Raw genomic sequence first — 15561 nt, forward strand, 5'->3', positions numbered from 1 at the left:
GTTTTCCTTTCTGTCCATATGTGCCTTTTCACAACAATCTCCCCCTCTCACTTTATCTTTTAGATGGAGGACCTCACCATACCATTCAGCCTTAATGACATAGATTTTCTCCATTCATCTCACATATAGTATTGGATTTCTTTGGAATTTCTGAGGAAGTCGGGTTGGTAGCTAATCTGGAAATGAATATAAATCTTTCATGGCTGAAGTTGACATGCAGTTTCCTTAGTATACGAGAAAGAATTTTTACATTATCCTGAGTTGGAAATGTTGAATAAAAGTTCTGAGAACCAAAATCTAAATTAGGAGGCTGTTCCTTGTTGTTGCCTAGCATTGCAGAGCATTTTAGTGAGATCACCCTTACAGAAACATCAAGCACACTACTTGGCATATATTAGAATTCAATAAATGTTAATCTCCCTATGAAATTCCCTTTCTCTTAGTCAAATCCCTTTTACCAAGACTAGCTTATTAGTTGATGAGAAACAGCCATTGTATGTTTTCCCCAGCTAACTGGGAGGCTCTGCTCTCTTTTTGATAAAGATTTTGATAATGCAAAGGCAGTTAATTTCAGTTTATATTTTTCTTTATTTATCTCTCTGTATTTTGATGTAATGCTGATTTACTATACCTGTTAATGCAATATAAATCTTCAATTTTGTTATCCACCCCATCAGCAAACTAGCTTTTGTGAAAATTGAAGCTAAAGGATATTTGATGAATGTTCTATCCTCCTCAATAGTGAAAACTGGTCTGAAAATCATTTTTCAAGGAGCTTTTTCCAAAGGTTTAGAGTTCCTCCAAGCCTTTAAGAAGTTGAAAATGTTATTAAGCATTTTGATTTCTTTTCCTTTCATCTCCTGTTTAGAAATTAATGTCTTGAAAAATTGGCTGCAAATGTTACGGTTTTTTAAAAGATATGGAATCTATTCATCTGTCTAATAAAACCGCAACATGTTAAAAATAATCGGTTCTTTGTTAGACATTTTGGCCAATCTTTGAGAGATTTTTGTCTTTGCTTTTAGACCTTCAGATGCCTTTTAGTTTCATTTTTAGCACTAGGAAAACCAAGCACTCTAATCATTTTCTAAAATGAGAATTTCAGCGTGTATTCAATCTCTGATCTTTGTAAGGAAGCAAGACGTGGTTCCATTCCCGTGTTTCATAAAAGGAGATGATAGACAAATAGGTAGTTTATGTGATTGTGCACCAGCCCTTGGGGTTTCTGTTTTTCCCATCGAGATTGTGTCTTCTTTTTACTGCAGAATGTATCAGTATCCGAAAAGGTCCTCTGGTTTATCTTCTTTGTAGGATCATTGTTGCATACAGTTTTGTATAAAGAAGCAATTCAGAGACTGTCCCAATATGTCTGCATATGGACGTGCATATGGTCGATTTTAGCTTTAACTTCAAATTTCCTTGAATACGTAGGCTGTGTGTATTCCCATAATGGTAGTTGAGCAATTTCTTTGTGATGGTTCAATTTCTTTCTCTCTTTTCTGCATTCCCCCCTCCTTTTTCTTTATACAGTAGTAACCTTCCTAAAAAGGCCCATTAAAAAAAAAAAAAAAGGTAAAAAACCATAAAACCCATGCAAGCAGGCACCAGAAAGTTTAGATAATGTCCCATCCCATTTCGCGGTTTGGTTAGAGCTGGCTGCATAAATAGAATGGAATGTGGTGCGAGGACTCCCTTACAACACTGTAGAACACTGCCCCAGGATGAGCTCACCATCCCTTTATACTTAATGATCTCCAGGATGTGCTGGGTGCTCTGGAACAATGCAATTCCAGCCTTTAGTTGAGAAGACATACAATCCACATGGAAGTGGACCAGGCAGTCGACTCTGTTGGCTTTACGTCACCAGGTCAATTATTTAGGCCTGCTGCCTGTTGTCAGAGGAATTGTGTTTTACCGAGTGTCTTCGTGGAGCCCCATCTCTGATTTTCAGAAGGTGTTTCAAGAGTGAGAGCTCTGCAAATATGTAGTTACTCCATTCTTCTTCCACTTAAACTTATAAAACAAATCACAGAAATCTTTGTAAATTCAGTCAGCTGAGCTACCTGGACAGGGTTTTCCCTGTGATTAAGCAGCAGAGCTGGCTTTCATTCTCCATTGTCTTAGAGAGTCTCGGAGAGTAAGTATTACATGTAGGCATAAGGGCGAGAATTAAAGATGATCAGTTGATTGGTGATTGATCGAGTTTTCAACAAATATTCATTGAGACTCTGGTATGTTTCAAGTACCGTTAAAATACAGTAGTCGAGAGGACAGATGTGCTTTTTGCTTTTAGGAATCTTTCACTGTAGAGGGAGAGATGGACATAAACAATGAATTAACTATCAACTATTTAATTACAATTGGGCAGAGAACTATAATGGAGAAATCATGTATTGTAAGAACAACTAATAGAAGCCTGACCTCATCTCAAGTCTCAGAAGGAAATGATTTTTGTGTTCAATGTAATTTTAGGCAGTACATGTATGTTGGTGAAGGAGAAGGAGAGGCAGTGTGGGGAGGATTTTACAAGGAGCAAGGGGAAAGCTGGCGTGAAGGCCTTGGAAAAGAAAAGGAGCTCAGTATATACGAGGGACCGGTAGGAGCTCAATGTGACTGGAAAATAAAGGAAAGAATGGGAAGTAAGAGGAGAACATGATGAAGACAGGTCCAGACCATACAGGGCCTGATGAGTCCTGTTAATGATTAAGGAATTTCCTTAAAGTTATATGAGGCCACTGATATGTTTTAGATAGTAATTGACATGATAAGATTCCTATTTCCTTAGTTAAGGTTATTAAGATTGAAGTGAAGGAATAGATTAGAGAAGGGAAAATATAGACAGAGGATCCAAGTTGAGAGGCTGCTATAGTTGTCCAGAAAGAGAGGCTGGCAGCTTGGTTTAGGGGTGATGTAAGAGAAAAAGATATGTAGGAGGTAAAATTCAACAGGCCTTAATAAGTTATTGGATGTCTAGAGGGGACTAAGGGAAGAATGGAGGAGGCACTCAGGTTTTTGTCCTGAATACCTGACTGGATGGTGCTCATTTCACTGACACAAGAACATTGGAGAAAGACCCATGGGGGAGAGGGAGGACTGGAGAGCTGGGTTTGGGGAATGTTGGTCTAGTTTGAAGTGCTCAGAGGATATCCAGATTGAGATGTCAAGTAAACAGTTGGCGATTGGAGTCTGAAACTCAGAAGAACTTCTCTGATGAAAACAGAAATAGGAGCATTGTGTACAGTAAGAAAGATGAGGCGTGATGATCAGATCACCTAGGAGAGTATAAAATAGAGTAAAAAGCTCTATTAATTGCTTAGTTATACTTCACAAGTGCTTACTGAATTCTCTTTGCCAAGCCCTTTGCTAAACATTGGAGATATGAAAAGGAAAGACTTATGGGAAATAACATAGAGCATCTCTTTGCCTTAAGCCTAAATTACTCTTTACATCACCCACATCAGGATACTCTCAGTACATCCAGAGAAAACTCTTGGGTAAATCTATGCCTTAGTTCTGTGTTTCCTAGTCTCTGCTCCCACCTCCTGAAACCTCTGCAACCCTAAGCTCACTTTATTCTTGTTTGCTCTTAGTAGGTGTAGAGATGAGTTGGTAAGCGTATACCTTATATTAAATCCTTGTGTTCTTGAAAAACCTTCCCTTGGTTTTGAGAGACATTATCTCCTTTGGCCTTGTCTTCTTAGAACAACCGATAGAGGACTGCTTCTTGTTACTAAGAAAGGTTTTTTACTGTTTTGTGAAAATGAGTCCCCCCTTGGGCTATAAGATATTATTTCCATATTTTGTAGGTTATAAATTGCTGATGACTTTCAGCTTATGATGATATTGACTCCATTTGTGAAAATTAGGCCACACCCTTCTAGTCTGTTCCTAAAATAAGATTCACTGGCAAAGTGAAATTTATAGCCTCTTTTATAGCTTTGATTCTTCAGAGACCCGTGGCTTAAAATAGCCTACATTTTAAGACTGTATTTTTCAAATTATTTTCTTTGGACCACCTGCATTGGAATCACTAGGGTGTGCTTATTAAAAATGAAGATCATTGAATTGTCTTTTCTAATTTTTTTAAGACTGCCAGGATAAACCCCAATAATTTGCATTTTTTTAAAGATTTTTATTTATTTATTTGACAGACAGAGATCACAAGTAGGCAGAGAGGCAGGCAGAGACAGAGAGAAGGGAAAGCAGGTTCCTTGCTGAGTAGAGAGCCCGATGTGGGGCTCAATCCCAAGACCCTGGGATCATGACCTGAGCTGAAGGCAGAAGCTTTAACCCACTGAGCCACCCAGGCGCCCCCAATAATTTGCATTTTTAATAAGGACTTCAGGTAATTTTTATTTATACTAGAGTTTAGAATTGTTGTTTTGAGGGATGTCAAGTTTTGTACATCTCACTATGAGAATCCTGAGTAAAATGAGAAGTTAAGCGTTTTGTGAGAAGGGTGAGTTTTCTTACCAATTTGGAAGATTAAGAATCAAGTCACAAGGGTTACAGTACTTAGCAGGGATCCTTCAGCTGTCCAGTGATAAACAGATCGCATTTCCCCTATTTCTTTTGGAATATATCAAAGCTCAGGAGAGAAAAGTGCAGAGCTGGGGAGCAAAAGCAGAAGAGAGTGAGCATCAGAGTAGGGCACATGGAAGGAAGAGTGAATGCAGAACACGGAGAAATGATGCTAAAACATGGGTCATGTGTCATCTTTTCATTCAGTTTTAGTGGATGTTTTGCTTTTACCAGCACACTTGTTGGGTTCTCGGTATGCATGATTGGGCGTCCATTTAGGTATGTTGGTAGAGGTGCACCTTCCTTCCTATCTCCAGAATTGGCAAAAGTCTCTCTTTACTCCCACCCCCTCCCCAGGAAGAACGCCGTGTGATTTATGTGGGTAAAATCAGACCTGACACGACACGGACGGAACTGAGGGACCGTTTTGAAGTTTTTGGTGAAATTGAGGAGTGCACAGTAAATCTGAGGGATGATGGGTAAGAATCTTCAAGATTATTTCTTGTTTAGAAACTGACATATGTAAAAAATTATAGCCATAAGATTGCTAGGATGGGAATGCTTTGACAGATGACATGTTGAGTTCAGAACCTTATTTATTTTCTTTTATCCCTATTTATTAATCTTTCTAGTTGAGATTTCCTGTCCCAGAAATAAGTATTTAGCTGCTTGACAGGACAATCACACTGATAAATGGATGCAGTGGTTCAGACATTGGCACCGGCAAAGTCTTCCAAAGTAGGAAGGGTTACAGGCATATATGTTAATGCTTTCTCACAAGCTTTGAACCTCTCCTCTTTGTCCATTGCAGAGACAGCTATGGTTTCATTACCTACCGTTATACCTGTGATGCTTTTGCTGCTCTTGAAAATGGATACACTTTGCGCAGGTCAAATGAAACTGACTTCGAGCTGTACTTTTGTGGACGCAAGCAATTTTTCAAGTCTAACTATGCAGACCTAGGTATGGATTTTATTGTATGTGGAATGAGGAATCCATAATGGAGGGCTCAAAATGGAAGCAGATGTAAACCGTGGGCATATAGGGTTGGCCCATCACTTTATTTTGCTGGAGGGAATGTTTGAATACAGATTTTATCTTATTTTTAATTTTTTAAAAGTATAAGACAGTTTCAGAAGCAAAGGGCTTGGGTTTTGGCAGCAAAACACAGAAGTAAATTCTTTGTACTGTCTTCCCAAATGCTGAAAGTCTGCACTGTGTGTGTGTGTGTGTGTGTGTGTGTGTGTATGTCTTTGCATAGGTTTGCAATGTGCTGTTGCTTTCTGTGCTTGCCCTGAATCCTTCTGTATAAACCTTAGCATTAGCATAATTGTCTTATGGAACAGAATATGCAAAAGGATATTCTGGTTCTTTTTTCCTTATTATCCTACAAACTCTTAAAAATGTTAAGACGTTTCCTACAAATTATACCTTGAGAGAAGAAAATATAATTTTATACGCTAAATCACATTATACCTTCTTTAAAAAAAAAAAAAAAAAGGAGAAAAAAAACCCACTATTTTTTTCCAGTGTTTTCATATGGTAGGCACTGTGCCAGAGGCTCTGCAAACATTCTTTTAAATTTAATTACCAGAACGATCCTGGGAAGTGGTTGTTATTATTATTATCTTCCTTTTATAGATAAGGAAACCAAAGCATTTGTAAGTATTCCTTTTTCCTGTTCTAAAACTTATACAGATTCAAGGGGTAAAATTTTGAAAATATAAAAAGTATGAGGAAAAATAGTAATATCACCCATCAGCCCATCACCTAGAGATCTGCTGTGTGATTTACAGTCCAGTGTTTTGTCTCAAGATGTCTAATTTCTTCTGGTTGAGGTCACATAATTTAGATCTGTCAATTCTTAAATTTAGGTCTTCTCAATTCATATTATGTAAGTCCATTTTCTACCATATTTCTACCATATAGTTTATTAACTTTTTTAATGGTTGCACAGTATTATGTTAGGTGAATACCATTACATTTAATCATTCCATTATAGCTAAACATTTATTCAATTTTCAATTTTTTGGCATTATAAATAATGCCAAAATGGACATCTTAATTTTCTTCCCAATTTTAATTTGGTCCCTTTGCATTGCATTCCATTCCCTATTTAATGCACATATTCTAAGCCTTTAAATCCTTTGATGAAGAAATGAAGGAAGAGAAATGGCAAATGTCTTGTGCACCTGATGTAATTAATTTAAATCAATTTATAATAATCACATAAAATTAACATATAAATCTATTCCTCAGCATTACTATATATCTGTCTGCACTTGCTTTGGCTTGTATAAGGAAAGAAATGAATACCAAATACAGGGTTTTTTTTCTCCCCTCCACCAAAGTGATATCTTCCTAAAGTAATTGATATAGGTGGTGTGCATTGTTCATGGGGAATATGCTATAATTCACTTCACAAGCTAAATAGATAGTATGAAGCAGGGGGGAGGCAGCTGACTGTCAGAGAGATAGAGGCCTAGGGATGAAAATATAAAAGGTGGCAAGTCATTTGTTCAAATGTTAGCTGATAAAAACAGTCAAGACAGATTGAAGTCTTAAGTTGATTTGACTTATTTTCTTCAGTGATGAAGGCCAGGGTGTTTCCAGTCTTTCAAAATATCTAGAGTTTAAAATAAGCTACCTAGAGGGGCCTTCAAATCACGATTCATCACTGGGAGAGGGAGGATTGGATGGTATTTCCAAATTGAACCGGAGCCTCCCTGAAATATTTCTGAGAAGAATGCTTCCCCTCTTGTTATCTTTCTGCCTCGCCAGCAGCAATAGAAACTTCGCCGTTGCTAAGCCGGTTCTGTATTTTCTGAAAAGTATGTTTGATGTGTATTGTACTAGCATGGGTTTTTCCAATTCCCTCAAGCCCTACAATTTCACGAAGGGTAGTCGATCTGAGCATAGGCAAGGTGTAGTGGAAAGAGCCCTGGCTTTGGAATCTTACAGACCTGGTTTTGAAACCTGACTTAGCTTCTGACCTTCAGCAAACAATTAAGCTCTCTCTGACTCTGGTTCTTCATTTGTAAACTACCTTATAATGTTGTCACAAAGATTCAATAAATGTTTGTGATGTGGTTGGCACAGTATCTAGCATAAAGTAGGGGCTCGATAAATAGTAACTATGATTATAATTTTCAAAAATGATGGCAAAGATAAATTAGAAATGTCAAGTTATTTTGAAATGAAAGGATCAACATCAGGGGCCAGATCTGGAACTGAACAACGTACATTCATGTGTGTCCTGTGTTTGTTCCCTGAAGAGTTCAAATTAAATGCTTCAGGGGTTGACCAGTGAATTCGGTGAACATGAGATTTTACTGGACATTCAGAGGGATTGGGAGCTCACATGTATGTGTATTGAGAGTTAGTAAAAATGATGTGATATTGATTAATTTTACCAAGAGTAAAGTGAACTATCATTTTAGCTAGATTGATTTAATTGATCTTTTTTATGTTTTGCTCCCCAAATTAAGTGAGCTTACACATCCTTCTACCATCGGGGCCACTCAGTGACTACAACAATGCTATTAGTTCAAAATGTAATGATTCCAAGTTAATATTATGGTCAGTTTTATAAGTGAGACTCAGGGTTAAAGGGACAATCAAGGTTACCTAGGTAAAGCCAGGATGTGAGCCTGGTTTTTATGAATCTGTAATCTGTGAATCTTTCTGTTTACTGTCCTATAAACAGATGGAGCTTTCTCAAAGACCTCAATGGAAAATCTTAAAGATGAAATATAGAAATTAAAATAGGACTATAGGACCAGAAGAGAAAGATAGGATCAGTATTAAGAATATGATCATGTATTCATCAGGAATTAGTTATGGTGCAGAACTTATATTAAACATATAAGAAAAGTGAAATAAGTAACATTCATCACAAAGTCTTTACTAACTCAAAATACGTATTACATTATCAGTATCTCAAATATATATATAACTTTATATATACCCTTGGCATTCATTGGTAAATCATCCAAAGTTCCCAACACAAAGGTTTTTCAACCAGTTTTTAAAATGTTGGTGTTCAAGATTACTACATTCATTCAACAAATTCTAATCTTAGTACCTGATTTGTGCCAAGAGTTCTATAGGTGGTAAGAATACAGTTGTATCGTGATGTGTTTTTATTTATATGGCATCATTATTTATAATAATTTATTTTAAAAAAATAATTAGAGTGGCTTTTGGCTTTTTCCTATCAAAATTCTATTATATCTTACTTACATTGCAATATCCTTTGGTGGTATAGATGTTGTTGTCTCAGGAACTGAATGTAAGCATGTATTCATACAACAGAAAAGATTTGCGTATATCTACTATGTGACATAATCCCCCTGTGCAAGTGATTATAGATATGTAAATACCAGCTATCATATTCCATACTAAAGAAATTCTTGAGATCCACTGTTTCCATTTTATTTATTTATTTATTTATTTATTTTGCTAATGAAAATATGGAAACACTGAAATTCTGGATTTGATATAGAGTAACCCAAAGTTAAGACATTTTGAATATTCTCAAAATGGCCTTCAAGGAAGGATCTGTATGTGTGTTCTTTTTTTTAAACGTTTTATTGATTTATTTGAGAGAGAGAGAGAGCATGAGTGAGTGCAGGGAGGGACAGAGGAAGAAGCAGACTCCCTGCTGAGTGGGGAGCCAGATGCTGGGCCCAATCTGGGATCCAGGACTCCGGGATCATGACCTGAGCTGAAAGAAGATACTTAACCGACTGAGCCATCCAGGCACCCCTGTATGTGTGTTCTTGATGATTATGTGCTGACCTTCATGCCACACAGACTCTGGCCATCAGGAGGCTCTTGTAACTTTATTTACAATGCAAGTGGAATTCTGGTTTCAGGTTAATCTCAAGCAATGAGCAGGACTTAGCATGTGCGTGTGTTTACAAAAAAAGACTTCGATTGGAATGATAGCTACTCATGAGGCTTTAGTGATACAAGCCAACTGCTCATTTAGGCTATCTGTGAAGGGAAGGTTGGGAGCTAGTGTAATTTAAGAATTGATTATGTGAGATATTAATGAGGAAAGATTGGCCATTTTTGCCCTTTTATGTCTGAGCCCCACTGTACCTGCTGTTCTTACCTGGAAAAACTTGGTCGGCAAAAAGTCAGTAAAAACAAGGGATTGTAAGAATGAAAGAAAAAAAAAAGTGAAGGAATTTCCTTGTCTTTAAATCTAAGATGGCTAAAGTAGTTTGAAGCTAGGGTGAAAAACCAGCCTGGTGCTGGAGAGCTTGGGAGAAAGTCACCTTTTCAGCCAAACAGCTTGTGAGGTCAATGAGTGTACTGCCGTATTATCTAATCCTATACTTTTCTATCACTCCGGACATTTCTGTTTTGTAACATTCTGGATAAATCACAGAAATGTTCATGTGTTAGTAGGGTTGGTAATACTTCCCAGAAAGGACTGGTTTTCCCTTCAAGTAAATGCTCTCAAGAGAATGAATTTATTTGCAAGAGGCTTTTTTAAATTATATTTCTAAGATGTCTTTCTTCCTTTGCAAGACCAGCAGAAATATCTGATTTTTTTTAATAAATGTCACAGGAGAAATTTCAGAAATATTTAGAATCAGAATTTCATTTTATATCCATCATTGCTGAAACATGAATATTTTGTTAAGGGGCTATGTGAAGTATGTGGAACTTCTCATAGAAGCTGACTTGGACTAGTTCAAGGAAGACCATGGTTTTATTTATACCTGTATATGTATCCTCTAGTACTAGTGAGGTTGACTTTGCCTTACCTGGTCATGAAGTGTTTCCCTAGACCTTCTAATTTGGGGTGAATTTTATTGCTGGGGTTATCCCAAGATACTAGAAAAGATAAGTGGATCATATATTCTTCATGACTGAAAGGGGAGCAGCCAGGTGGCGAGTAGGTGAAGTTCTGATGAGTCTCTCCCTCCCACTCACATGGCTTTTATGCTCAGTGAAACCAATCCCATTGAATAGGAAAATTAGTTCCAACTTCCATTCTTACCACTTCACTTGAGCTGTTGAGGAACCTTGGGTAAATCATTTAATATTCCAGGAAGGAGGCAGGACATGGTTATTTTTAAAGTATATTGATTGAATACATTTCTATTGATTAGAAGTATTAAAGTTTGTTCTGATTACCTCCCAGGATTGTTTATGGCTAAAATGAGTCAAAAAGTAGTGTTCTGAATGCTTACCACTCAGAAGCATTCTGAGTGGTAGGTTTCTAGTGGTAAACACTCCCTACCCTCTGTAAACATATTGCCTAATCTTATACTCTCTCTTCTTTTCTCTCTGTAAACATATGTATTTTAAATATTTATTTTTACTCATTATATATAAATTTATAAAGATAAATAATATATTTACATATAAATAATATAACAATAAAATATTGGATATATATATACTCTGCAAATACATATATACATATACACACACACACACACACACATATAAAATAAATTTACCCATAAAATCTATCTATCCATCAATAAAAGTTGGGTATATTTTTGGAAATATATCAATTGGATAAGTTGTTATTGAGTCAAGTAATCTTCAGTTAGACGATTGCACTAACGATGAGAGTGTGTCTAACCTTGCTTTGGTTTCTTGCAGATTCAAACTCAGATGACTTTGACCCTGCTTCCACCAAGAGCAAGTATGACTCTCTGGATTTCGATAGTTTACTGAAAGAAGCTCAGAGAAGCTTGCGCAGGTAACATGTTCCCTGGCTGAAGATGACAGAGGGACGGTGAATACCTCACGGGACAGCGCGTCCTTCCCTAACTGACTATTGCAAGTCATACTTAGGAATTTCTCCTACTTTACACTCTCTGTATAAAAAACAAAACAAAACAACAACAATACAACAAGAACAACAACAATGGTTTACATGAACACAGCTGCTGAAGAGGCAAGAGACAGAATGGATATCCAGTAAGCACATGTTTATTCATGGGTGTCAGCTTTGCTTTCCCTGGAGTCTCTTGGGGATGGAGTGTGTGTGTGTGCGTGTGTATGTGTGTGTGTCTGCGTGTCTGTGTGTGTGTGTGTGCGTGCATGAACACGCTTGATTTGGGGGAAGTATGTGTGCACAGGAGGGGACTGGGGGCACCTGACCAGAGTGTGCCAGGGCAAACCACTTCAAATGGCAGCAGTTCCATGAAGACACACTTAAAACCTAGAACTTCAAAATGTTCATATTCTATTCAAAAAGAAAAAAAAAAGCATAAATTCAAAAGGAAAGAAAACTAACCAACCAACCACAAACCACCCTAAAATGACAGCCACTGATGTCTGGGCATCGACCTCCGTACTCTGTTTTTTAAGAAAGTGCAAAATCGACTTGAAGCAAGCTTTCTCTCATAACATAATGGTGATATGACAATCCCGAAGAAACCACAGGTTCTGTAAACTAATATCCTTTCTCTCTCTCTCTCTCTCTCACCCTCCCTCTTCGTCTGTCTCCTGCGCTCTCTCCTGCTCTCTCCTCCTCTCCCTCACTCTCTCTTCCTTTCTCTCTCTGTCTCTGTCTCTGTCTCTGTCTCTCTCTTTTTCTTCTTTTTTTCCTCTTGCCATGGAGTCTGGGTGGGAGAGGATACTGCGGGCACTGGAATGCTAAACTTTCCTAACATTTTGAAGTTTATGTAGTTCATCCTCTCTCCTGACACCCATGTAAATGTCCAAAATGTTGATCTTCCACTGCAAATTACAAAAGCCTTGTCAATGGTCAAGCGTGCAGCTTATTCAGTGGTTTTTTTTTCTGAGGAGCAGGCACGGTGTTACATTACTCATGAGAGTTGGGTAGAACTCTCTGGTATGTGTTCAGATAGTGAAATTGCTACATTCTCTGATGTAGTGAAGTAATTACAGATGTTAAATGGAGTATTTTTATTTTGTGTACATACTATACAACAATGTTCTTTTTTGTTACAGCTATGCACTGTAAATGCAGCCTTCTTTTCAAAACTGCTAAATTTTTCTTAATCAAGAATATTCAAATGTAATTATGAGGTGATACAATTATTGTACACTAACATATTTAGAAGCTGAACTTACTGCTTATATATATTTGATTGTAAAAACAAAAAAGACAGTGTGTGTGTCCGTCAAGTGCAACAACAAAATGATGCTTTATGCACATCCATCCCTAGGTGAGCTTCAATCTAAGCATCTTGTCAAGAACTATCCTAGCCCCCTAAAGGTATTAACCACTTATGCGATATTTTTCCACATTTTCTTGTTGCTTGTTTTTCTTTGAAGTTTTATACACTGGATTTGTTAGGGGAATGAAATTTTCTCATCTAAAATTTTTCTAGGAGATATCATGATTTTATGTAAAGTCTCTCAATGGGTAACCATTAAGAAATGTTTTTATTTTCTCTATCAACAGTAGTTTTGAAACTAGAGGTCAGAAATCTTTTTAAAATGCTGTTTCGTTTTAATTTTTGTGATTTTAATTTGATACAAAATGCTGAGGTAATAATTACAGTATGATTTTTACAATAATTAATGTGTGTCTGAAGACTATTCTTGAAGCCAGTATCTCTTTCCCTTGGCAGAGTATGATGATGGTATTTATCTGTATTTTTTACAGTTATGCATCCTGTATAAATACTGATAATTCATTCCTTTGTTTACTAAAGAGACATATTTATCAGTTGCAGATAGCCTATTTATTATAAATTATGAGATGATGAAAATAATAAAGCCAGTGGAAATTTTCTACCTAGGATGCATGGCAATTGTCAGGTTGGAGTTGAAATGTTTCATTTGGGAAATTCAGCTTTTGCAGAAGCGGTGTTTCTACTTGCACTAGCTTGGCCTCTGACGTGACCATGATGTTGTTCTTGATGACATTGCTTCTGCTAAATTCAATAAAAACTTCAGAAAAACCTCCATTTTGAGCATCAGGATTTCATCTGAGTGCAGAGCCCTGGAATGGAAGTCAGTAAAGTTTGGAGTGTGTATTCAAGTTTCTAAATTGAGATTCGATTACAGTTTGGCCGACATGACTTTTCTGGAAGATGTGAGATACCTACTACTTAATCCTTCTTTTCCTTTCTCTCGCCCAACACAATCTTATAAAACGGATTTCACCCCCAGGCCAATGCAGCTAATTTTGATAGCTGCATTCATTTATCACCAGCATATTGTGTTCTGAGTGAATCCACTGTCTGTCCTGTCGGATGCTTGCTTGATTTTTTGGCTTCTTATTTCTAAGTAGATAGAAAGCAATAAAAAAAAATATGAAATAAAAGAACTTGTTCTGCGTTACGGCAGTAACATATCTTTAATCCGCCTAATTCTTGTTGTTCTGTAGGTTAAATGCAGATATTTTAACTCTGTGTGAACGCCAAACTAAAGTTTACAGTCTTTCTTTCAGAATTTTGAGTATCTTCTGTTGTAGAATAATAATAATAATAATAAAAAGACTATTAAGAGCAATAAATTATTTTTAAGAAATCAATATTTAGTAAATCATATTATGTGTTCAAGGACCAGATGCGTTCTCTACTTTGCCTTTAAATTTTTGTGATCCAATTTTAAATACATTCTCCTTTTTGCCCTGGATTGTTGACATGAGTAAAATACTTCGTTTCTTTTCTTACTTATCAAAAGACAACACTACAGATTTCACATTGAGGATTAATTTATCCCCACTCTGGCCTGACAAATATCATTACCATGAAGATAGTTTTCCTCCGTGGACTTCAAATTACATCTAAAATGAGTGCAAAGAGAGAATCACTAACCCATCTGAATAGAGCTTTTTGTATCTTATGCAGACCCTGTGGGTAGCCCATCAAAATGTAAACTGTGTTCCGTTTATTTTTATTTTTAATTTTTTTTTTGGAGAGAATATTTCAAATGAACACATTCACCCCATCATCACTGGAGGCAAATTTCAGCATAGAACTGTAGGATTTTTAGATGACCGCAGGCCAATGCCTTCACGCAGTGGTAAGTACCACATCTACAATTTTGGTGACCGAACTGGTGCTTTAGAAATGTGGGTCTGGTTGTTTTTTTTTTTTTTTTTTTTTAAAGAGATGTAGTGGAATAATTCTTCCAGTGCAACAAAATCAATTTTTGCTAAACGACTGTGAGAACAACGCGGTTGGGCTGTCAACATTCAAAGCAGCAGAAAGGGAACTTTGCACTATTGGGGTATGATGGTTGGGTCAGTTGAAAAAAGGAAACCTTTTCATGCCTTTAGATGTGAGCTTACAGTAGGTAATGATTATGTGTCCTTTTTTGATGGCTGTAACGAGAACTTCAATCACTGTAGTCTAAGACCTGATCTATAGATGACCTAGAATAGCCATGTAATATAATGTGATGATTCTAAATTTGTACCTATGTGACAGACATTTTCAATAATGTGAACTGCTGATTTGATGGAGCTACTTTAAGATTTGTAGGTGAAAGTGTAACACTGTTGGTTGAACTATGCTGAAGAGGGAAAGTGAGCGATTAGTTCAGCCCTTGCTGGGCTTTTTTTTCCACCTGCCAATTCTACATGTATTGTTGTGGTTTTATTCATTGTATGAAAATTCCTGTGATTTTTTTTTTAAATGTGCAGTACACATCAGCCTCACTGAGCTAATAAAGGGAAACGAATGTTTCAAATCTACTTCTGCTTTTGTTATTTATTGTAACAAAAGTACTGGCCTGTTTCTCAGATCAGTACACATGACTTGCTTATTATCATTCTGTTTCTTCTCTGGATCTTCCTCCCTTTCTCTCTGCTTCTCCACATTCATGGATGGATTTCGGCTATAAGGTAACACAGACCTTCTGTATTTAACCTTTTCTCCTTTCAAGTGACAAAGGTGGAAGTGGTTTCTATAATGAAAGATAACATGGGACTTTAGGAAATGAATTAACGCTGCTTCTGTACAGAAAGTGTATATTTTTAAGTACAAACCATTGCCCCTAGTGAGAATCTTGCTTGAGTATTCAGCTTAGGAAGCGATCTGTAGATGGACTGTACATGTTGCAAAGATTTGTAGCAGGATGCGG

At 36.8% G+C, this 15561-nt stretch overlaps 1 protein-coding gene across 6 annotated transcripts in view; it reads left to right on the forward strand.

The window, feature by feature from the left end:
* The window catches only part of PPARGC1A (PPARG coactivator 1 alpha), a 646737-nt gene extending 631565 nt beyond the window's left edge, over nt 1-15172 (forward strand). For all 6 annotated transcript variants that reach the window (XM_082727447.1, XM_082727451.1, XM_082727448.1 and 3 more), the window contains 3 exons: nt 4879-5000; nt 5333-5484; nt 11152-15172. In XM_082727447.1, the coding sequence (XP_082583573.1) occupies nt 4879-5000; nt 5333-5484; nt 11152-11255 (378 nt within the window). In that variant the 3' untranslated portion in view covers nt 11256-15172. The remainder of the gene's footprint in view (nt 1-4878; nt 5001-5332; nt 5485-11151) is intronic.
* Nucleotides 15173-15561: the final 389 nt, after the last annotated feature.

This window comes from Mustela nivalis (assembly GCF_964662115.1).
Source record: "Mustela nivalis genome assembly, chromosome: 4".
NCBI classification, from domain to species: Eukaryota; Metazoa; Chordata; class Mammalia; order Carnivora; family Mustelidae; genus Mustela; species Mustela nivalis.